This window comes from Gobio gobio, assembly GCF_949357685.1.
Source record: "Gobio gobio genome assembly, chromosome: 12".
Classification (NCBI taxonomy): domain Eukaryota; kingdom Metazoa; phylum Chordata; class Actinopteri; order Cypriniformes; family Gobionidae; genus Gobio; species Gobio gobio.
In genome coordinates this window covers 5,795,380-5,818,707 of record NC_137105.1, presented here as the reverse complement: position 1 = coordinate 5,818,707, position 23,328 = coordinate 5,795,380, and the positions used below count along the sequence as shown (strand labels likewise).

Below are 23,328 nucleotides of genomic sequence, written 5' to 3'. Positions count from 1 at the left end.
ATTTTTAAGACTTAGCTCACATGTTTTTCCTTTTCCGTCAATTCCCGGGCCATCTCCGTCAGCATACACCGCAATCACATTCACACTGTACGGAGTATCCGGGATGAGCTGATCTAGGAAAGCATTGTTGAGGTTGCCAGGAATGAGAACCTGAGGAGAACACCATTATTTAGATAACACAGAGACAACTATATTCATAAACATCCACTGTATGACAACCCAGTGCAGATATTGTGAATCTGGCAAAGCGAATATACATAATGACGTCACCGTTAAACCCCTGTTTAGACTAGCGTAGCTAGATAACATTTCCAAACAGATTTGTAATGCAAACAGATGTGCTCATGGGGTTAAATGCTATATAAATACTGTCAGATCAGTGTGATTGCCCCCAGGGGGCGGCTGGAGCTGAAGAGAGACTGGACTGGGGAGACGGGGAAACCCCTTCGGCTACCTGTCAACAGCCCACAGGATTATCACCCCATCTGCTCATTTGTTTCTCATTTGTAGGCTTCGCATCACTGATGGCAGCTGTATTCTTTCCATACACCAATGCTCATGTTCTGTCTCAAAATGATGGGTTTGACAAATATGGGTCAGGATGCAGGATATGAGAATGTGTGTCCCAACTTGTTGTGTTTAGCGATGCGGAAGGGGGAATTGTGAGCCTGTGAGACCCCTAAAGAACTTCTTTCTATAAATGACGCCTAAAAGCAAAAGGGCAGGCGTTAAACATCCTGAGCGGGGGAGTAACTTTAATGAACTTAGACTTAAAACTGTGACAGTAGCAAAAACTAGTTTCCAGTTCTTCAATAATGAGCTACTATGTCCATTAAGTAGTGATGGATCTTTGAATATAATAAAACATACATTGCAGAGCATGCTGAGGCAATAAACTCCTTGCCCTAAAATATTCCTCCGGCTCTCTTTCTCTGAATTAGTATTAGAAAGTCGAATTAATTTCAGTGAATCTATTCAGACGGATTGTTGTAGCAATGAGCTTGTTCAAATAAATAGATTTGTGGATTCATGAGTCATAGCCCAATAGGGTTCACAAAAGCCATTTTACTTGCTGTAGTTCAATAAATATTTAGTTAAATACTGCTGTTTTTCATTATGTTTCAATTCATTGTCTTTGTTTTGGGTTTATTAGCTGCGTTTTGTGTAAATTTACGTGTTTGAGTTAAGTGAGGTCCTCGTTGTTGATTTATTATATAATCTAATAATTATCTGTAATGTCTTGCCCCGTTTTACACTTTCAATGTAGTCAGTAACATAGTGTAGTGTAGCAAACTACTTTTTAAAAAGGGTAGCTTGATGGCAGACTAACCATCAGTTGGGTAAATTACGATTGGATGAGATGCGTTCAAAACTGAAAAATATAAACCATTCAACATATATTTCATATACAGTGTTCCTGTAGTTTACAAACTTAAATTGGCTATACTTAAATGTTGGATGTATAAACCTGAAGAAGAACATTTTCAATAAAAAATTATTTGTATGAGCAACTTTCACGATAATTGTATGTAATTAGCTTACGTACTGCGTTAAGAAAACTGCCTTACAACTCCAATGAGCGAGATAAAGGGGACTATAGTGAGAACAACTCACTAGAAAGATACAAAGCAAACATACAATTCTGGAAAGTATGTATACGAGAAGAAAGGAGAGAACTGAAACCGAAATGTTCTGTAGACTTTATCCATTTATGCTTTGTCTTTTTATTCTCTGAAATTTTCTGGGGACCCCTTAGAACCTTCTGGAGGACCCCTAGGGGTCCCTGGACCCCATTTTGAAAACCACTGCCCTAAATGAATATGCATCACTCACAGACTCAAGAGACCGGACCCCAGTCAGTGGGGAGTAGACGACCCTGTACTGCTGCACCTGGCCCGAGGCGGGTTCCCAGCGCACGTTGAGAGTGTTGGGAGATGGGTTATAGACGTGGATATTCCGGGGTGGGACTCTTGGAACTGTGAAGGAGGGAGAGAGTGTGTTGAAAGAGAAACCACAACACAGCAGAGTGAGAACAAGGAATTTACAGAACAGCAGAGGAAGTCAGAGGAACAGCTCTCAGAGACATTTAAACAGGAGGAAGCTCAGTAAAGTTCAGGAATGAATGCTGAGCGAGGGGTTTTATGGTGAGAAAGTGCCAAAAAGAAAAGGCAGGTGGTGGGGGTACTTAGGGTTGATGCTAAAACGGCTTAGCACGCCTTTTAAACCGAAGCAGATGTGAAAATTCCTACAGAAATCAGTAAAAAACGATCTAACACGAGTTCAAAGTATCCCATTTATTTCAGTGGAACTTATTGTTATGTATACAAAACCTCAAGTACCCTAAACCTATAGTTTTTAGTGTGCAAACATACAACTGATATTTAGCATTTATACCAACATAAATTGTGTGGATGCTTCACAATAAGTGGTGAATTATATAAAATCCAGCTAGGGTGTTTTGAGTGGTTGAAAGGCATTGCTAACATGTGTGGCGCGAAGTGACAAAAGCAAATAGAACCTCTTATAATCAGTGCATGTGGAAATCTCTAACAATAAACCCAGGTCTATATCTGATGTACTCCAAGAGCTTGCGCTAATTATTATAGGAAGGACAAATGGATTTGCAACTATCGCTTCCAGTGTGGACAGCTTCTAGCCATCCGGTGTAGTGGTGTAAGTAGTAGCTACGGTGTTCAAAGTGTTTTTATTATTGCTCTGTTACTATAGTTGCTAGGCTGTTCTGTGGTTTGGTCCAAGTCAAAAAAATATTAATTGGGTCCCTCTCTTTATTGTCTGCCTGATGAAAATCCTAAGTCTGAATAGCCAGAAAAGCCATAGCACAGCTCTACTCAACAAGCCGTTCGATTTGAACACTGTGTACCTCAGGATTTTTAAGTGATAGTAATAGCGATGCATGACTCTGAAATTCACAAGTACAACTTACGTGTCTTTCCATTCTCAGACTGACGCAGACCCTCTCCTTCTGGAAAAACAGGAACCACAGTCACAGTATAGACCGTGTCTGACAGAAGGTTCCTTAGGACGGTGTTGGTGGTGCCTCCAGAAACTTGCTCCTTTTGAGGAAAGTTATAGAAGATAAGTAGCATGCCCAGAAAGACAATAGAGGTTCTTCCGTAGAGCATCTTTTACCATGTCCTCTGCACCACCAGACGCTGGAACGTAGATGATTCGATACTGCCGGACGTTACCCTCAGCGGGCTCCCAGCGCACCTTCAGCGAACTGGTTGTGGGATCAGTGACCTGCAGGTTTTTCACTCCACCCAGAGGCTCTGGGAATTGTGAGAATTGAAATTAAGTACGCTGCATGCTAACGTTGTAAAATCCAAAGTTGACATTGTAGGTACACACTTGTTTTCCCATTCTCAGACTGTTTCTTTCCTTCGGCATCTGGATATATTGGTATTACGGTGACCCTGTATTCCGTGTTTGGCTGCAGGTTTCTCAGAATAGTATTGGTGGATACTCCTGACACTTGGGCCTGCAGAGTGCATCAATACAGGCACACACTAGTTAGCAAGCAAATAACCAAAATGACAAACGTGAGACAAATTTAGGCTATTACCGTGCTTGCAGCACCTCCAGCAACAGGCACGTAGATGAGATTGTACTGACGGACATCTCCATCTGCTGCGTCCCATCGCACTCTCAAAGAGTTCACAGTTGGGTCTGTCACCTGGAGGTTCTTCACAGTTCCCATAGGTTCTGCGTTAATAAAACAGACATGATGAACCCTCAGAAGACAACGAGCAGGGATCCCTTGTAGAGGCAGATGAGTTCTCCATCCTAAAATTTGCAAGTTACAAACATCTGGACTCACTTGTCTTTCCATTTTCTGACTGACGCTTTCCTTCCACGTCATTTTCATACATAGGCAACAATGTGACCTTGTACAGCGTGTTTGCATCGAGATTGCGCAGGACGGTGCTTGTCGTGCCACCAGAAACTAGTTCCTGAGCACAAAAATCAAGAGATTTGGTCTCATAATGTGGAAGATCCTTTATATAAACCATTAGGAGTTAGTTGATCACATCCTACCATCTTCTCAGCGTCTCCAGGCTGCGGGACATAGTAAACCTTGTAATTTCGAGGGTTTCCATCAGCATGCTCCCATCGCACATTTAGGGTGCTGCTGGTGGGATCGGTAACTTGAAGGTTGCGAACTCCACCCAGCGGTCCTGAAAAGCAGGGATTCATGAACTCAATATCTCAGTTATTGTTAAAGGTGCCGTGCCACACAAAACTGTTTTTACTTGTATTTTTAAAAAATATGTTAGGTCCATATGTGTTTGTGTGTGAAAACGAACTGCTACCTCCTCTAGCCACTGAAAAGAAATAAGCGGCAAAATCAGGCCTTTTACAAAAGCTGGTCAGTCTGACGTGGTGTTGCCTGAGCTCATTACTATTCATGAGCTTGCCCAGTTGAGACCGCGCCCACAGAATTCGTCTAGCTCAGTGACAGTTTTAGTATACAGCAAGGATGGCTGAACGTCATATGGCAATATACCCGAAGAAGCCATTTCTGCGGCGATTCCAGACGATAGTAAACAAAGTTCCTTTACTTGTTGCACTGGGTAAAGGATGCTGATAGCCAGGCTCTCATTGGCTAGCTGTTAGCCAACCAGAGTCAAGCAGCTTAGCTCGTTGAATATTAATGATCTTCCTGCAGGCTTTCTAGACCAGGGGTTTTCAAACTGGGGTCCCCTAGGGGTCCTCCAGAAGGTTCTAAGGGGTCCCAAGAAAATTTCAGAGAATAAAAAGACAAAACAAAAATGGATAAAGTCTACCGAACATTCTAACTGTTTCATTTCTAAAAGTTTCTCGCCTTTCTTGCCGTATACATTACAGAATTGTATATGTTTGCTTTTTATCTTTCTAGTGAAGGTTCACTGAGGTTGTAAGGCAGTTTTCTTAACACAGTATGTAAGCTGCTTACATTTATTTTGAAAGGTGCTTAAACAAATAATTTTTAATTGAATATGTTCTTCTTCGGGTTTATACATCCAACATTAAGTATAGCCAATTCAAGTTGGGAAACAATATGTTGTATTTATAATGTCACACTTACTATTTATATAACAGTTTAAATGTTTTTTCGTACATAAAGATTGATGGATTTTAGGAAGGGGGTCCCTCATAAAGGTTCATCATATTTGGGGGTCCTTGGCATCATAAAGTTTGAAAACCCCTGTTCTAAACCATGCTAGAACGGCTTGAAACAAGGTAACCAAGGCATTTTTTCCATGGTAGAACTTCAGACCACAAAAGTAATGAAATACATGTGGCAGGGCACATTTAAGTAAACAATCGCCAGACATTTCAAATTGGTGGCTAAGATTATCTAAAGATGCACAACACTATATCTTCACCATGAACTCACTTGTTCTTCCATTCTCCGAGAGAGGTTTGCCCTCCATTTCGTGATATACTGGCACCAGAGTCACTGTGTAGGCTGTGTCAGGCTCCAAGTTCTTCAGAACAGTTGAGGTGGTAGTTCCAGATACTTGATCCTGCCCAAGCAAAATTAAAGGAATTGAGAATACCCAATACCTAAACCGAAATGCTAAAAAACCTACCCTACTAATAATTAATAAGCAGTGAATTAGGAGAGTGAATATGTGTTCCCCACACTAAAGTGTTACCGGTGTCATTTGTATAACGAGCAAGAATGCATAATTTATATAATAAGCTCCATTTACACGTTTACAAAGAGATTTATTTTTTTATTTTTAAAGCATAATGACCAAAATGTCAATGTCCAAGGTAAGAGTGTATCAGTGAGAAACTACAGAGTTAAATTCTCTTTTTATTTTCCTTTGCTATCTCTGGAACATCCAAGGAAATCATTCTCACCACTTCTTGATCTTGGCTACCGGCAGCAACGTAAATGACGATGTATTCCCGCACATTGCCTTCTGCCGGCTCCCAGCGTACATTCAAAGTGCTGATAGTTGGATCTGTTACCTGCAGGTTCCTCACGCTGCCCAAAGGTTCTAAGGAGACAGCAACAGAGTTGACTCAACATTGACATTGTTTGCATGCATTCTTCCGATATTCATATATAATGTCTTAAGCCGGGCTCACACTACAGGGCCCGTATTCATAAAGATTCTAAGAGTCCTCTCAGAAATCTCCTAATTTAGCTTAAAAACTTTTACGTAGGAGTCTTAGCTTAAGAGCTATTCGGGACCGATCTGAGAGCAACTCTGAGCAAAGGAAAATACAAAAACTTTTATCTTAGTGAAGAGGCGGGGCTGACCCGTTGCTACGTATGACACAGTCTTTTGAAGACTGTGATTGGTTGGTTGTCCAAAAAGGGGAAAAAAGGAGCGCTTTTAAGTATAGGGTCTATTCTAAGCCTTCACTTTGAAATTACAAGCGCAAATTGTCCTATTTTACCATTCTCTCTCACTCACACACACACATTATATATATGTATATAAATCCTTTTATTATTTACCATGCTGTTAATTTTCTATAAGGTATTTGATTGACTTAGAATTATAAACATTGTTCCACTCTTTCCATTTATACTGATTGCTGGCATGTCTATTTAATTGGTGGTTTGAAAGTTGGGTTTAACAAACATGATCCCTGCACGATCTAATCTATAGCGTCTTATTAAGTCACTGTCATCCATTGTCTGCAACACATTTCTTCTCCCTCTTCGTCTTTTCTGCCATTTTCTCCGCTGCTAAAGAAACTCTTTAGCCTCTTAAAAGTCCTCGTCCGTGCTCCTAACAAATTTGACCGTAAGACCTCTTTTAAGGTTTAAAATGCTTTCTGAATTACTTTTTTCTTTACTAGGATTTTTTTGTTCATTTTAAGACAAAATTATTTTCTTAGAATTTTGTCACTAGGAGCTACTCTTTGCATTAAGATTCTTTATGAATACGGGCCCAGGAGTTTTAGGCCAATCCCTGATTTTCCCCTCCCAAGAATCTTGGCGAGGACCTTGATTGGTTCCGATGTTCGGTGCAGATTATCTGGTAATGTGAGGCGTTCACAGATCAAATCTTGCACCTCCCGATCTGCTCTCACACAAATCGGGGCTGCCCCGATCATATCAAACATGTTTTAAATCGGGATGATTACTTCAGTTCTTGCACAATAGCCGATGAGAGCCAATGAGAATTGCGACCGCAAAACAAGCTGTTGTGCAGGTCCGTTGAACAGCGGAGATGGCGGAACTGCATGTGGAGTGTTGCAACAACACGTCTATTTGTATAACGTGCCTTCGAAAACATGACAACCATATGGACAAAGAGAAGAGCTGAGGATGAATCGCGTTGGTTTTGAATATACCGGGGTGAGTGTAGAAAGCTGCTGTGTAAACATTACCTATTGAGACATCAATGACGATCTGCTATGTACATGTTAACATCTGCTTCCCCATGAGTTCGCATGAGGTGCTCGTCCTGGCAAAAATGCTAAAATCTTTGTGTGTGCATGTTTGAGATTTGAGAGAAAATTATTTCATCCTTATGTGAGCGATGCCACCAGATTTCACAATCGGTTAGGATTTAAAACTCCTCTAGTCTGAGCCCAGCTTTAGCGTGACAGATGTCATTTTGGAGTCACTTACTAGTCTTTTCCTTCTCTGAGAGTTGAGGTCCATCTCCTTCAGCATACACCGGCAAAACAGTCACGGTGTACATGGTGTTTGGCAGGAGTTTATTCAACACTAATGTTGTGGTGCTCTCGGACACTTGCTCCTGAAAGAATATAGAAACTGGAGCTCAGTGCACTATATCTTGTTCAAACCCATTCCAACTAAGCAAAGAGTTTGAATGAAAATCGGTTGCATAAGGTCTACCCATCTAAACAGATAAAGAAAATGAAACTTCTCAGCAAAAAGAAAACTCTCTCTTCGTAGCTTGCCAAACATATCGGTTTCACAGTTTACTCCTGCTCCATCTAAACATTGGTGCTCCCAGTTGTAAACTTTCCCAGCAGGTTTTTGAGCATAATGAGAATTCAATTAGAGTTTTTATTGCACCACTCTTTCATTTTGTTCCTCAAGGGAAGATCATGTCTGTCTGCAAGCCATGCCATTAGATTTTAGAGAGATTTTTGTGACATCAACACGGTAGAAACAAACGTTGAAAGATTAAGTTATTCCTACTATGAGCTCAGATCCTCCGTTGGTGGGCACGTACACCACTTTATAGCCCTGCACGTTCCCATCGGCAGCTTCCCATTTGGCAGTGAGTGTTGTGAAGGTGGGATCAATGAGACGGAGGTTTCGAACACCTCCAAGAGGTACTAGAGTGAAAGAGACAATCATTTGTCAAATATGCTTTGAAACGGCCCTATTTCAAAAGCTAGTGAGCTGCCTTGCTGTTGGCTGTCTATGTATATAAGTACATAGGCAGCAACTTCACATGCCACACAAATAGTGCTCCATAAAGGAGATTCTACTGATTCTTATAGAGTTTCACATAATACACAAATATGAGGTTAAAAATAGACATTTTAATTGTACTGAAATTTTTATATTGATACTTTGACATTTTTTAGATGCCTAAGACGTCTTAAAATGCTTTAAAAGTTGTAGTCAGCTCATTAGGTTTTGTAACAGAGATATCACATAAATAAGCTACAAAGTTGATACACACATGTCCTTCCATTCTCAGACTGGCGTCTGCCCTCTGTAGCGGGATACACTGGAACCACGGATACAGTGTATGGAGTATCAGGCTGCAGGTTTCGTAGAACAATGGTCGTTTGGGCTCCAGGTATTTGTTCCTATTTAAAAACAAGGGAAAAATGAACTCCAGCGAACTTCTAAAACACATTTGTAATGAAGAATTTTACGTTATACATCATGGTAGTGTTTGTAGCAAACATATTGTTTTTGTTGCATTAAGACATCATAATTAAATGGAAAAGTGTAGTTCTAAAATACATTTATAATGCACAATTTTAAGTGCACATCATGGTAGAGTTTGTTGTATAAATACATTTATTTTTAAAATATAATAATAGCTGTGAGAGACAGATCCCCACCATCGCCTCAGTTCCTCCAGCTGCAGGAACGAAGAAGATCTTGTACTGGCGCACGGCCCCGTCTGCGGGGTCCCATTTGACATTCAAAGAGGTCATGGTTGGGTCAGTGACCCTCAGGTTCTTCACACCACCCAAAGCCCCTGCAAAGAAGATTTCCATTTTACTGTTTTGGCATCAGGAATATAAAGTATAATCCAGATCGCGATTCCCAACTGGATTTTCTGTCATGCTCTCAAACAATTATAAATCACAGAACGGTGCAATCTGCATGCTCACTCCTAAAAATAAAGGCTTTTCAATGGCATTGAGCTTAACAAAGAACTACTTCTTAGTAGTTTGTTGGCTGTATAGTTGCACATAAGCTCATAATACTCTCTACAAGCAAACGAATCGGACAGACATATCAAAGGAAGCCATTTAGCCACCTAATCATTATTTCTTAATCAGTGAAGACACTGATGTTTCAAAGAGAAACTCACTTGTTTTTCCATTCTCAGACATTCTCTGGCCATCTCCCTCTGTGTAAACAGGGATTAGGGTCACAGTGTAAAGTGTGTCCGACTGAAGGCCTCTCAGAACTGTGTTGGTAGTGGTTCCTGACACCTGCTCCTGTTTCCATGATAGCATATACAGTATAAGTCAAAGAAACATTGCAAATCCATTCCACCTGAGATCTGCAAATCAATATTTATGATTAATCTGAACATCGCATTTCAGTTTATTCTTTAGTTGAAGTCCTACCAGTCCTACCATGCTTTCAGCACCACCAGCTGCAGGTGCGTAGACGACCTTATACTCCTTCACTTTTCCTTCCGCTGGCTCCCAGCGAACGTTCAGCGTGGTCATGGTGGGGTTTATAACCTGCAGGTTTCTCACTCCTCCTAAGGGTTCTACAGGAACACCAAACACAGTGTTACATAATGCCATCTAATTTTCATTGCATAACATCTTGAATAGTCTCTACATCTCACAAACCTCCAGATGTGAGTGAAAACCAATATGCTTTATGGAATGCATCCTCCCTAAATGAGTTTATCATTGTTTTCGCTTTGCGAATGGAGTCATAAAATACTTCAGGACATTGAAAGGATTCTCTTGGAGCCACTTACTTGTTTTCCCTTGGCCGGAAATATCTTTACTTTCTCCAGTGCGATAGACGGCAGCCACGGTGATGGAATAAGGGGTGTTAGGGGTCAGCTTCTGAAGAATGACACTGTTCTTTTTTCCACCGACTTGAGCCTGATTGAAAAAGATGTCAATAGTAAGACTTGATTTGGTGTATTAATGAGAAAATATTTTGAATATGGTGCAACACAAAGGAAACGGCATTCACAACCCTTTTGGCTTCCATAATGTCAAGGATATTTAATAGGGATTATTCATTACGAATATTGTTGGCTCTTTGACGGATTGATTTTGTTCCACTTTTGTAAGTTGCTTTGGATAAGAGTGTTTGTTAAATGCACAAATGTCATATGTAAGTACATTGAAGGGGTGATTGCATGCGATTTCACTTTTTAAACTTTAGTTAGTGTGTAATGTTGCTGATTGAGCATAAATAGTATCTGCAAAGTTACAGCGCTAAAAGTTCAATGCAAACGGAGATATTGTCTTTTAAAGTTATGGCAGTTTATTGCCTACAAAAACGGCCGGTTTGGACTACAACAAGCTTCTTCCCGGGTTGGTGACATCATAAACCCTTGCTATTAACATAAACACTGCCCCCGCGAACACGCAACATAGTGGGCGAGGCCACGTCGCAGTCATTACGAAAGCGAGAGAGAGACAACTACAAACTACATTTGGCCATCTAACCAATCTAAGACCATTGCGTTTTTCGGAGGGATGGGCTTCATAGAAGTAGGAAGCAAACGAGCCGTTCAAAGAACAGTGGAGACAGCGGTGTGGAATAAAGGTAAAATATAAGAAAAATACGGCGTTTAAAAAAAAAAAAAAGTATTAAGACATGTTTTACTGCGCCCCATAAACACAACCAAGCCTAGAAAAAAAACACGGAACCACCCCTTTAACCAATAGCTCACATGGACATGATGTATTTAGCTGAATCTGAAGATATTACATTTTGATGATTTTTTTGCAGTGGAATAAAATGCAAGGAAATATTACGCACTAAACGTGAATAAATCACACTGTTTAAAAGTGTTTACACCAGTTGTTGCTGTGACCAATGAGCATCATCCTGCATTAATAAACAAACTGGTGAAGCGCCATTGTTCAGTTTTAATAGTGTTAGCCAATGAGCCCCCAAACAAACAATATATTTTCTCTGGACTGTTCATCTAAAGCGCCTTGACATTAACTATATAACAGGAATTGTTTTGTATCTTAATGGTAACTGAGGGCCACTTAACAGACATGTTGTGATGGTTTGCATTAGATCAGTCTGTTGGTAATGACTTCCTGTCAAGACGTTTGGCTTTCAGCAGGCAGCTTGCTGTAATGACTAACACAAGCGCCTTGAACTTGTTAAGTTAAGCAACAGATTCTGCCACTCATCATCATAAGTGAAAGATGGCTCATGCCTTGCTTCAAAGCATCTCAATGGAGGTTGAATGGGGATAGCTGAACTTACAGACAGCGGTTTTCCACCCGCAATGGGCTGGTAGGTGACTTTGTAGCTCTGGACGGGGCCTGGCGCGTGGTCCCATTTCACAGTTAGAGTTGTAGTGGTGGCGTTGAAGACCTGGAGGTTTTGTGGTGGTCCAGTGGGCACTGGGAGCAGACAGAAAGGTCAATCAGCAAAATCGGTCTTTTGGAACAGTAGCTAAAACGATTAGGGATGGGAATCATGAGAAATTTTATGATTCTGGTTCTGATTGCACTTATTCTTTTAGGGGTTTTGAGCAAGCACCCTCCAAAAATGGTTCCAAATTGTAAAACAAACAAAAACAGCATGATTTTGCCAACATATTCTGATGTTTCTTTTATTTTAAAGCACACTATTTATTGTGTATAGCAACAAAACAAACTCCAAATTAACCATCCAAAACAACCACTCTGACAAATACGTATCAATTCATTCACGAATGGAACCAAAGATCATGAAAATCCTTAAATTCTATTATTATGGTTTTGTAAAAAAAGGAACCTTATTCTGAATTTGTTGTTGATTCCCAACCCTACTCATTATGCTGGTTACATGAGCATCATGAGTCAATCCTGAATGATGGATGGAGGAGGTGCATGGGTGTTTGGGATGGAGAAATGATCATTTGCAACAAAAACAATGCAGTCGGGCAAGTTGTGCATGCGCGTTTATGACTGATGACAGATGACAATGGTGAAAAAATGATAGTGATGAAATGGCAATGATGAATGATGTTGGACAAATGATGGTGGATGAGTTTCTGGTGAAACACAAAAATGCACATGCAATTCTTCATCTTCCTTTTCCATGAAAGGTTTCATCATCCTCATTAGCATTTACATTAACAATTACATTTTCTCTTATGGGAAACAACATACCGGGTGTAATGAACTTTGACACTAGAAAAAGATAAACAACATGTTATTTTATTGTAACGTCAACAGCTGTTAATGTGTTGGCTCTTGAGTCTTGAGACATAGGACAAGTGGGACATGGGTAAAATATGGTTACACCATACAGTCTAAATTCAAGTGAGTTTGTTAATGTTTATAAAATATACACTACTGGTCAAACGTTTGGGGTTGGTAAGACTTGTAAAATATTTTATAAAGTAGTCTCTTCTGCTCACCAAGGCTTCTTTTATTTGATTAAAATACAGTAAAACGGTAATGTTGTGAAATATTATTACAATTTAAAATAGTTTTCTATTGTAATTACTTTTAAAATGTAATTTATTAGCTGAATTTTCAGCATCTTCAGTGTCACACGATCCTTCAGAAATCCTTCTAATATGCTGATTTGGTGCTGCTTAATATTTTTGTGGAGACTGATACTTTTTGTTCAGGATTCTTCAGCCCCGTTTCCACCAAAATTACCCAGAACAATTTGTCCCAGGAACTTTTTTCCCATGACGTAGTCCGGTGACGTAGGACTGCGCACAACTTTCCTGAGCCCACTGGATTTCGTCCTCTGCATATAAACGTAATAAAGCCTGAACCTCGCCGTCGATCAATCGGTTGTATTTTTAAACTCCATTGTTGATTCGAATAGCAAATGACTCTTACTGCATTCACCGCGACAGACTTTTAGGTTGAAATAAAATGCAACCAATCAGCATGTTCAGCGCCCAAGTCCCACCCCCGAAAGTTCCTGAACTTTGAAAAAGTACTGCCTCGCAAGCCGGGCCGTTTTGAGGGGGAAATCTTTACTCAGAACTTTATTTAGACATCGGTTCCTGCGGTCGTAACACACACAAAAGTCCCTAGTTCCTGGGGAAAGTTCCTGTGGTGGAAACGCGGCTTTGGATGAATAGAAAGTTCAAAGGACAGCATTTATTTGAAACAGAAATATTTTGTAACATTATAAATGTCTTTAATATCAATTTATTTAAAAAATAAAGAAATAACCTGACCCCAAACTTTTGAACGGTAGTGTATTGTAGTGGGAAAGAGGTACAGTGTGTAGGGGGCCGCGAGGCACTGGGGGCCCGGAGTGTGATTTCTACAGAGAGTGAAGCCCCTCCCCAACCCCCTAAACATACATTTGTTGAGAAAAATAAAGCAGGATGTTGTGAACACCTCTGAACAGACTAATCTAAATGAATTCCTTCTATATAAACTGCTATTCAAGCTGTTTTGTAGCCTGTTTTTGTCCCAGTACACAAGAGTCAGTGTTCTACACGTGTGGTTGTGTTATTCTCACATGTGCGTTGGCTCCCCATCAGATCCTCGCTCTCCGACTCATCTGGGTAGATGGCTGTGATAGTGACATCATAAATTGTGTCTGGGTCTAATTCTGTCAGAACTTGGCTTGTCTCATCACTACCCAGGATATCCTATAAAAGAGCAATTCTAGTGAGCCTCACATGCTATTTGAGAGAGTTCATAAAATTTGAAATAAAAATTAAATGATCAATGGTACACTTTTTAAAATAATTGCCACCTATGGTTCAAATAATTGCCATCTATGGTTCATAAAGAACCATTTATACTTTTATTATGAAAAAAAAATTTTTTATACAAATAACAAGCTGGTAAACATACATTTTTGAAGTTGTTCTCGCCCTTCTTGGTCCATCCGATGCGGTAGAGAGCGACGTCTGGTGCTCCATGCTCCCATGTGACCCTGAATGAAGTCTGACCCACCTCAGAAAACCTCAAGTTCTTGGGTGCAGGAACCACATCTGAATGTCAACAGAAAAAGTATGTGATATAAAAAACTGGTGTGAACACTGGGACTGTGAACCATCAGAACCATGTCCCATCATGCTGAGTTCCTGTGTAAAGGGAAGCAGGTTGTGTGTCAGCAAGAAAACTACAAACTTGCAGATCAGCTGGGACTGATGAAGGATATCACCCTTGGGACTGATAAAATAAAGCCATGAACGCATACACGTGGCTTGGGCAGGGGTGGCGTCACACATGGCAGTCATTATCCAGACAGGGAGCTTGAAAGACCTGCTGAAATTGCAGGTCTTGTTGCCAGTAAGTCACATAGTTCAACACCAATGTAACAAACAAAACCCGGCAGCCGTGAAGTCATTGCTGTTGCCAAACCAACATCATCGGTCAATCGAGTCCTCTTGGAGAATCAGTGAGAATTATAAGCTCACCAGTTATTGCACTGCCAAGCATGGGATTTCCTGGACCTTCGTCGTAGACAGGAGTGACAGCCACATCATACTCCGTCTGAGAGCGGAGGCTGGTGAGAACCAAAGTGATGATGTCACCGTTGACCTCAACCTGTCAGACACCAACGTCAGCGTTAACATTAACACACGTCAAGGGAAAAGGAACAACAGATGCTTTTGACAGACCGACTTGCCTCAGCTCCATTCATTACACATGGACTTAAATCTGAGTGAAAACTTGGTGTGTTTTTTTTACCAGAACTTCAAAAAAAATACACTACCAAACTAGAACAATGCTTGCCTGTGTAAAACACCAACTGCTCGAAATCCTGGTGTGCCACTCACATTTTTTGCATTAAATGACATTATGCAGTATTTGTCCCAAACCATTGTTAATGAACTCACTGACTAGGCCTTTGTTAGGTGCTTAGCCACGGCATGGCAGATCTCAACTGGTGTGAAATGGCTTAATAGTAGGGCTGGGTAAAAAATATCGATTTTAATCGATTCTCACTTTTACAAAAAAATATTGATTCTTAAATCCCAAGAATCGATTAGTCATCCTGTTTTCAGTTAATGAATGAAATAAACATTGTAGCGCGCTTCCCATCCAATATATCGCAATAATCTTTGTGCTTTATTACTATTGATATGAAACAAAGTCTCAGATTTCAAATTAGCCTACGTCTATTTTTTTTTTACGAAATTCAAAAACATAAAAAACTTTTTGCCGCTGTGGCGTGAGATCGCTCTGCCACAGCTCAGCTCAAGTGAACCAGGCAGCAGCGCGGAGCAAACATGAACAGATCTTCTCTTCCACCTTAATACCAGTAACAGCACGAAATAAACATGAATGAGCTTCTGAAAGTGTGTTAAAAGATACAGGACAACTTACCAAAATCCGTATCGTGTCACATAGAATAACTCAATCAGTGTTACAAACGCAGAAAGATATAGTAAAACGGCTTGTAAACAATGTCACATAACGTCACATTTACCTCAGAAAAACCATATCCAGTGTCCATTAACTCATTAGTGAGCTAGACAAATTAACTCTAGAGAGGAGCATTTTGCTAATTATATGCACCACATTACATAGGATATTCATTGTCAATTTTCTTCAATATTTAATGTATGTATGAATAAATCTGGCAAGTTTTTATGACAGCCACCATTTAAATGTTTATATTTCAAAAAAACTAATTGCAGTAGAATTATGATTATGTAATTGTAAAGTTAATATTATAACTTTATTATTATAAAAAAACACATAATTTAGTGTCATTTAAGTGTTTGTATACAAATCAGTTAATTTTTACCTTCAATATTAGTAGGCTAATGTAGTACCAACTGACTCCCATAGTTTACAACATTAGTTCAGAAATTAGTTTTCCTTGAGAAATTTTCCATGTATTATACCTGATAAATATCCAAAATAATCGCTATTGAATTGAATCGAAACTAATAGAAAATCGCGTCGAATCGAAAGCTTGTGAATCGAAATCTAATCGAATTGTGAAATTTGTGTCAATACCCAGCCCTACTTATTAGTACCGAAAAAAAGAAACAAATCGGTAGCACTTTATTTTACCGTCCTGTTCAACATCTACAATATACTTACAATAACTGGGTAATAACTACTAACCTTAAACCTACGCCTAAGCCTAACCGTAACCCCTTATATCACCAGGTATTTTCTTAGGCAAGTACACTGTAAGTATACACACTGTAAAATAAAGTACAATCAACAAATCACATCATACTTTTAATATTTATAATACCATATTTCGATCAATAAAAATGTACATTGGTACTTCCTCCTCCTCAGTTAACACGAAATCAACCATTGTGTTTAAGTTCAGCCGATGACTGTTTCGGTCCCTTCATTTTTTTAGGATGAAATGGTTACTAAGGACTTTGTTGCGACACATAAGTTAAGGGAACACTTAAGCATTTAAGAGAATATACTTAAGATGACCTTAAGGTGCCTTAAGTGGACAACCCAGGTTTCACCATGGGTATCCTTAACCTTAAAACATAGGGTTTTCTTAAGCTAAGGGATTTCGAGTTTCGAGATATGGCCTAGATCTCTCCTTTCTTTTGTAGCACACCAGGCAATAATCAAAAGTCATTTTGCAATCTAACAACACATCTTTCCTAAACAAAACATGAGTTGACCAATGTTCCATGTCATACTAAAATCCCTAAGTATGATAAATAGCTATAGTGATGTTTTGCCTTGTATGGATGCAAAGATGGATCCAGAGTTCGGCTTAGTGAATCAGGTCATCTTAACCTCATTCCAGAGTACGTCCAAGACGAGATAAACAAGACAGTCTGCATCATATCAACACGTTTGCTTGGACTTTTCAGACCTCCTCAAATAGTTCCACTGGTACATCTCAGTAGATTTTCAAAGATAAAAGATTCCTTTTGGTAAAAACGGCAGTACTCTGGAAATATCCATACAGGCATCCTTACAGAGAGACAGGAGAACAAGCAAGAAGCCAATTTCCAGAGGTGGTGTCCTCTAGATTTTCTCCTACCATCTGCCCAGGAGCAGTTTGTGAATACCTTAGTGGGATTAATATGGGGGGTTTCAAACGCAGGAAGTCCTAGCTAATTAACTCTTTCTATGGAAGACCTCTTTCTAAAATAATCCAAAAAGCTAACGTTTCTCTTCATCTATCTCACATTCCCTGCATTGCTCAGGCCTATTTCCCAACTTAAGACTATTCATCATAGAACAAGACAGTCCATTAAACTGCATTTAAAATATCTCTTCTTTCGGGCTACAAGTGACAGTACAACTGTTATAAATGATTAAGGATAGGAAATGTAACTACAATTATAATTCCATTAATTAGCTTAGTCCTTCGTTCCTTTAACTGAAATCAAGCATCATTTTTTTTTAGTAATTGGAAATGGTTCTTGAGTCCCAAACTACAAACGTTGCATGGGACGTTTTTGATATTCAGAATTTTTTATTACTATATCCTCATTAATCTTACTAATCCCTGCTTTGTGAATTACACATTTTGCTCACCTCTTTCAGCTCTCCATCCTCTCGCTTGTAGGTGATGATGTACTTCCTGACGTTTCCAGGAGCTGCATCCCAGGTTAGACGCATGGAGCTGTGAGTCACTTCTGTGATTCTCAACTCACCCACTGGAGGCAGAGGCACTAGAAGAGACAGACAGATAGATTTAATTTGATATTCATAAAAACATACAACGAATATTGACAATAACAGATCGAAGCCATCTGAGGAGAGACGTACGAGTGACTCCTCGGTCGATGAGGGGTTCGCTGACCGCCGCTCCATGTAAGGCGAACAGGGAGATAGAGTACGCCGTGTTTGTAAGCAGCTGCAATAACTGGACATCATTCACATCTGCACCAACTCGCATCTGCAGGAGGGAGGGGTGTTAAAGAGAATGGACATTAGCAAAGCAATGCCCCAGCGAGACAAGACTTGTTATGGGGAACACCTGGCATTAACACACTCCCGATTAAGGTATGTCTCCTCCAGACTAAATCAGATGAGATAGATCTCCTGGGATGATGGTTGTGACTTTTCCCAAAAAACACATCTGCATCTCCATCTGCAGATATTTGGGTACTGTTATGTACATTACTTCAGGGAGGAAATAGATTCAGAACAGGCAGCATTATCTCCTTTTTGCCAAAAGCTTGTGTTTTAGGCGAGTCTGGATTTTGTAGACCCCCTAGAGGATGATTTTATTGCTCAGAGGACACTCTTTCATTGCTCAGGAGACTAAGGCTTTCAGCTAAGCCTAATTTAATTATCAACTTTGTCTCAGATGTCTCCTAAAATTCCTAAGGTGAAATAAATAAAAGTTGACACAATAAGAGTACAGAGCTATAAAATGAATGTGGATAACAGATCGGATCATGTGGACTCAAAGGAATTTGATGAGAAATGTTTGAGTTTAAATTGATATCTATAATTTGTATTGCAGACTTCTGTATCTTTGTAACTTGGAGATTATTGGAGTTTTTGATTAATAAAATCCTAACTAAATATCCTGAAAATTAAAACTATTGAAACTTGTTTTTGTTAAGTAGGCCTGAACAGGAGTGTAAAACTGTTGCTCCTTGCTTTGACCATCTGGCTATGCTAACCGCTGGCAGAGGTGAGTTTACTCTGCCTCGAGGTCTAATAAAGCAGAGGTGGAAATTTTGAGAGCTCGTCTGGAGGGTGTTCTGGAAGGCGTCAGTGTGACAGGCGCTCACCTCCATCTTTCCAGAGGGCACACTGGCGTTGATGGTGTTGTAGTTCAGCAAGTACCCACTGGCCCCGTCAACTAGCTCCCATCGGACTCGCATGGACGTCCGGGCCTCGTCGTACACGGTCATGCTGGTAACAGCAGGTAGGGGCACTGTGAAAAAAGATTTAAATGATCTAAAATATCTTTGAAGCACATTCAAAACAGCTTTATAAGAATGAAAAAGAACAATAAAAAGTTGTGATTTCTCATTAACATACATGTCTTGGTCACATTAAATGACCATAAAGCTAAAGCCACAATGACCACGGCAGATTATTGCATCCAAGTGGCTCATGACAAAACGATAAGCCTCTCTTTACGATGGGATAAGGTCTTGTAATGTTGATCATAAACATTATAGTGAGAAATGTAAAAAAAGACTTAAGCAAACTATAAAGTGAGAATAGCCAATTAAGATGTTCTGTTTGCTTTAAATCTGTAAAAATTATTCAAGTTTACTTTGTCCGTCTATAAGACCAAAACTAAGCTGTTGACAAGGGCCCACTTCACAGATTTCACAGCTGCTTCATATTTGCGATGTGGAAACCAGCATTAAAATTGCTGCAGTATTTCTTTGAGGTTTCATATTGGCTTTACTCCAAACAATACAGAGCTGCCTACCTAGACACATTTTCAGGCATCATTAGTGCGCTCCCAACACATCGGTTGTACCTTGACTTAAAGGATATTTTGTTTGGGCAGGTATTTTTTGTGGATAAGGCATTGTGACAAGATTGGCCATTGAAAACGTGGGAAATTCCAGTTATAAAAAGAACAAGATTTACTTCAGAACATGTGAGTGGTGTTTGTGTAACGGAGGCCAGCTAGTAGTTGCTGTGTGAGTAAACCTTACTCCTCTGATCTCAAGAGACGCTTTAGCGACTGACGTTGGAGATTGCAGCCTTTAGCCTCCTTGTTAGAGTATCTGAATCTCATGTTGGCAGACCCGGGTTTGAGTCCCGCTTGGAGTGGGCGGTTTAAACAGGAGGGGTTACATTGGTGCCGTGACCCAGATGGGAGTGAGGTTTAGGGGGTGAGTGACGGAGGCCAGCTAGTAGTCGCTGTGCGAGTAAACCTCACTCCTCTGATCTCAAGAGACGCTCTAGCGACTGACACTAGAGGTTGCAGCCTTTAGCCTCCTTGTTAGAGCGTCCGACTCTCATGTTGGCCGACCCGGGTTCGAGTCCCGCTTGGAGTGGACGATTCAAACAGGAGGGGTTACATTGGTGCTGTGACCCGGATGGGAGTGAGGTTTAGGGGGTGAGTGTAACGGAGGCCAGCTAGTAGTCGCTGTGCGATTAAACCTCACTCCTCTGATCTCAAGAGATGCTCTAGCGACTGACACTAGAGGTTGCAGCCTTTAGCCTCCTTGTTAGAGCGTCCGATTTCATGCTGGCGGAACGGGGTTCGAGTTTGAGTATTCTGGGTGGTTGCTAGGTGGTGAGAGTATCACATTCCATTTTCAGTTAGAAAGTAGATGCCTTGTGTAGGCAAGGTTGTGAAAATAGCAGCAGTATGCAGGGAAACAGTTGTTTCTAGTGGTTTAGGTATCTATATGGTTTATATAGTGAGTTTTATCAGACAATGAGATTGAACATTAGGAGAACCAGTGGGATAAACACAAACAGTAGGAGAGGTTTTGATCAACTTACATGTGGTTTCGGTTCCTTTCAAAGGCTCGCTGCTCTCCTCGCCGATCACTGAATAGACATTGATAACATACTCGGTCATGGGGGTCAGGTTGACCAGGACAAGTGTGTTTTCTTCACCATCAACGAACATCTGAAAAACATCATCAGGGAGAGGTGATCTTCTGCTGGGAGGGGTATTACACAAGACAGAGGGTGAAATGGGGAGGCATGTGGCCATCTGAAATCATCTCTCTTAAGTTGCAGGTTCTTAGAGGTCGGAATTCAGCACATGGACACGCAGGGCAAGTTGTGAGATTTATGGGATCTAGTTCAGCTCATACTGATACATGATACTTTTAAGCCATATAGATCATCCCAAATGCACACAGCATATACGGTAAAATAAAATATGACAAGATGCATAGCTCTGAATGAATGTTATATGAAAGCTGTCCTGTTTTATTGAAGTCATTGAGGTTACACAAGAGGTAGGTAGAGATATAGAAATTAAATGTGAAATGTTGCTCTTCATCAAACTTGACTTTTATAGCAATGGGCACCATAATAAATAAATGACAGGCACATATAAAATCTGTTCCACAAGATAGTGAGCTGTCTACCTGGACAGAGTCATAGACATACTCCCAATGCAGATTGGGATGCAGCTGTTCAAAAACTACCTTCGAAGAAGGTAGCATTGGGAAAATACCTTAATTTATTATTCAATACTGAAAACTATAGTTAAAACATTAAACAATTTTAAAATTTAAATATTCGCATTTTATATTTTTGTGCTTATTATAGTGTTGTGACATTAACTTGGCAACATGCTAATGTCAAACTCTACCAGAATCAACCGTGAGTCTTTTTACCAATTTAGAGTGTTTCAAATAAGAGGTTTTTGAAGTTCAGTGATGGTTATAAGGCAGCTCACTAGGGTTTTAAAACAGAGCTACAGCATAAAGTTTTGGGTTTTACTTTATTTTGATGGTCCCTTTAACACATTCTTTGGACTATAAGTAACATTGCACCTACATGTCTACTAACTCTCAGAGTGTTAGTAGAGTAGACTGGTAGGGTTAGGGTTAGAATAAGTTGACATGTAGTTGCAGTTACTTATAGTCAGTAGAATATCTGTTCGAGGACCATCACAATAAAGAGTTAGCAGATACCAGACAGTCTAGTAATACTCTAATGAGAGTTAGTTGACATGTAGTTACTTATAGTCAACAGAATGTTAAAGGGACCATCAAAATAAAGTGTTACAGCAACAGGCCTCGATAATGAGAACTGCCCGATGGGCTAGGCTAGTAGTTGTTGGTGTCACAACGTTTTATTTCTGTTTTATTTATTTATTACTTTCCTGTGGTGGGGCCAGTGAAAATTTTGGCAGGGCAAGTAAAAATTGGCCAGTAGAAAAAAATCCTTAGCGTTGAGCCCTGCACAAAATGCAAGAGAATGTAGGCTAATAAATAAAAGTGCCCTAACTTTCAGAAGTTTAAAGTCTGAGGTATCTACCATGAATGCATTTGTCCATTTGAAAACAAGATGGAAATATGTGTTTTTAACGCTCACCACTTCAGTATTTCCTCCAGCTGCAGGGAAATACTCGATGCGAAACTTCTCCACTGGCTCGTCCGGTGGCATCCAGGTAGCACGGAAAGAGTAGTGTGTGACCAGGTCAGTCACCAGGTCAGTGGGTGTCCCTGGGCCGCCGCCTGGTTCATGGAAAGCAATGGAAAAATGTAAGCTGTGGTGTCAAACAGCTCTCAAACAGGTTTACACTTAGACTGTAAATCTTCCTCAGGCCTATTAGCTTCTTGCAAAAGGTTAAATGGGTTATATATCACAGGTTTCATGGTTCTGTAAATCACTGCTATCCCCCAAGGAGGATCGGAGTGCAACCTACAGTTTTCCCTCAGCAAGATTATTAGTAAAAAAAACAAAGAACCGTCTGGGAAAACAAGAGTGCAAATCAAAAATGGATGGCACAAGTTCAAGCAGTTTAAACGAGCCAAGCTTTGGGAGCTTTGGGAGTTCTTGGTTTTTTTATTTCTAGTCTGCAGAACATAACCAGGCTGATTTGTTTAGATTCAGATTGTTTCTCAGGTAAAACATACACTAGTCAAGAACGTGACTGTACCTGGGCCTTTAACACTATTACAGAGGTTGAGAGTGAGGTCGTCCACAATATCCAACAGGAAGGAGAAGTCGTTGACATTGTACATGTGAATTTCATCAGGGTCGGTGGCAATGGATCGCAACTCATTTTCATCTGCATTCTTCACACCTAGGAGCCAAGAGGAGATGATTATTGAAAGATCTCAATTACTTCAGCTGGGTCCAAGAGACATTGATCAAACTGTAGTCTTTCCAAATGAAAAGCTGTGAGATGTTTGGACACAGAATAGCTCTGGGTTGACTATCTATTACTGGCTTGCAAACTTCTACAGTCCGTTGTGACTGAATTAGAAAGTGTAAGCAATGTCTAGAAGAGAAGAACTTACCGACGGCATAGAGCTCAATGCCGGAGTCACGCAGTTTCTGAGAATTCACTATAATCTCGTCCTGAGATTTGCCGTCGGTAACAAGGACACCAATCTTACGAGAATCGGGTCTCATACCCACATTCGCTTTGAA

At 40.2% G+C, this 23,328-nt stretch overlaps 2 protein-coding genes across 4 annotated transcripts in view; both read right to left on the bottom strand.

Moving 5' to 3' along the window:
* Positions 1-23,328, bottom strand: part of col12a1b (collagen, type XII, alpha 1b) — a 94,216-nt gene that overhangs the window by 46,372 nt on the left and 24,516 nt on the right. The window contains exons 19-47 of the mRNA XM_079830691.1: positions 23,196-23,328; positions 22,832-22,978; positions 22,264-22,406; positions 20,710-20,839; positions 19,023-19,168; positions 18,046-18,175; positions 17,812-17,948; positions 14,748-14,877; positions 14,179-14,318; positions 13,838-13,970; positions 12,514-12,534; positions 11,621-11,760; positions 10,137-10,266; positions 9,778-9,917; positions 9,507-9,636; positions 9,028-9,167; positions 8,637-8,766; positions 8,144-8,283; positions 7,604-7,733; positions 5,872-6,011; positions 5,399-5,528; positions 4,057-4,196; positions 3,839-3,971; positions 3,584-3,723; positions 3,370-3,499; positions 3,151-3,290; positions 2,945-3,074; positions 1,834-1,976; positions 21-150 (exon numbers count right to left, since the gene is read on the bottom strand). The exon at positions 23,196-23,328 is cut by the window's right edge and continues 32 nt beyond it. Coding sequence (XP_079686817.1) covers positions 21-150; positions 1,834-1,976; positions 2,945-3,074; positions 3,151-3,290; positions 3,370-3,499; positions 3,584-3,723; positions 3,839-3,971; positions 4,057-4,196; positions 5,399-5,528; positions 5,872-6,011; positions 7,604-7,733; positions 8,144-8,283; positions 8,637-8,766; positions 9,028-9,167; positions 9,507-9,636; positions 9,778-9,917; positions 10,137-10,266; positions 11,621-11,760; positions 12,514-12,534; positions 13,838-13,970; positions 14,179-14,318; positions 14,748-14,877; positions 17,812-17,948; positions 18,046-18,175; positions 19,023-19,168; positions 20,710-20,839; positions 22,264-22,406; positions 22,832-22,978; positions 23,196-23,328 — 3,826 coding nt within the window. The remainder of the gene's footprint in view (positions 1-20; positions 151-1,833; positions 1,977-2,944; positions 3,075-3,150; positions 3,291-3,369; positions 3,500-3,583; positions 3,724-3,838; positions 3,972-4,056; positions 4,197-5,398; positions 5,529-5,871; positions 6,012-7,603; positions 7,734-8,143; positions 8,284-8,636; positions 8,767-9,027; positions 9,168-9,506; positions 9,637-9,777; positions 9,918-10,136; positions 10,267-11,620; positions 11,761-12,513; positions 12,535-13,837; positions 13,971-14,178; positions 14,319-14,747; positions 14,878-17,811; positions 17,949-18,045; positions 18,176-19,022; positions 19,169-20,709; positions 20,840-22,263; positions 22,407-22,831; positions 22,979-23,195) is intronic.
* filip1b (filamin A interacting protein 1b) overlaps positions 1,706-23,328 on the bottom strand; it is a 107,440-nt gene continuing 85,817 nt past the window's right edge. For 2 of the 3 annotated variants that reach the window (XR_013817600.1, XR_013817601.1), the window contains one exon: positions 1,706-1,773. The gene's annotated coding sequence lies outside the window, so the exon portion shown is untranslated. The remainder of the gene's footprint in view (positions 1,774-23,328) is intronic. The other variant, XR_013817602.1, reaches the window with a different exon arrangement.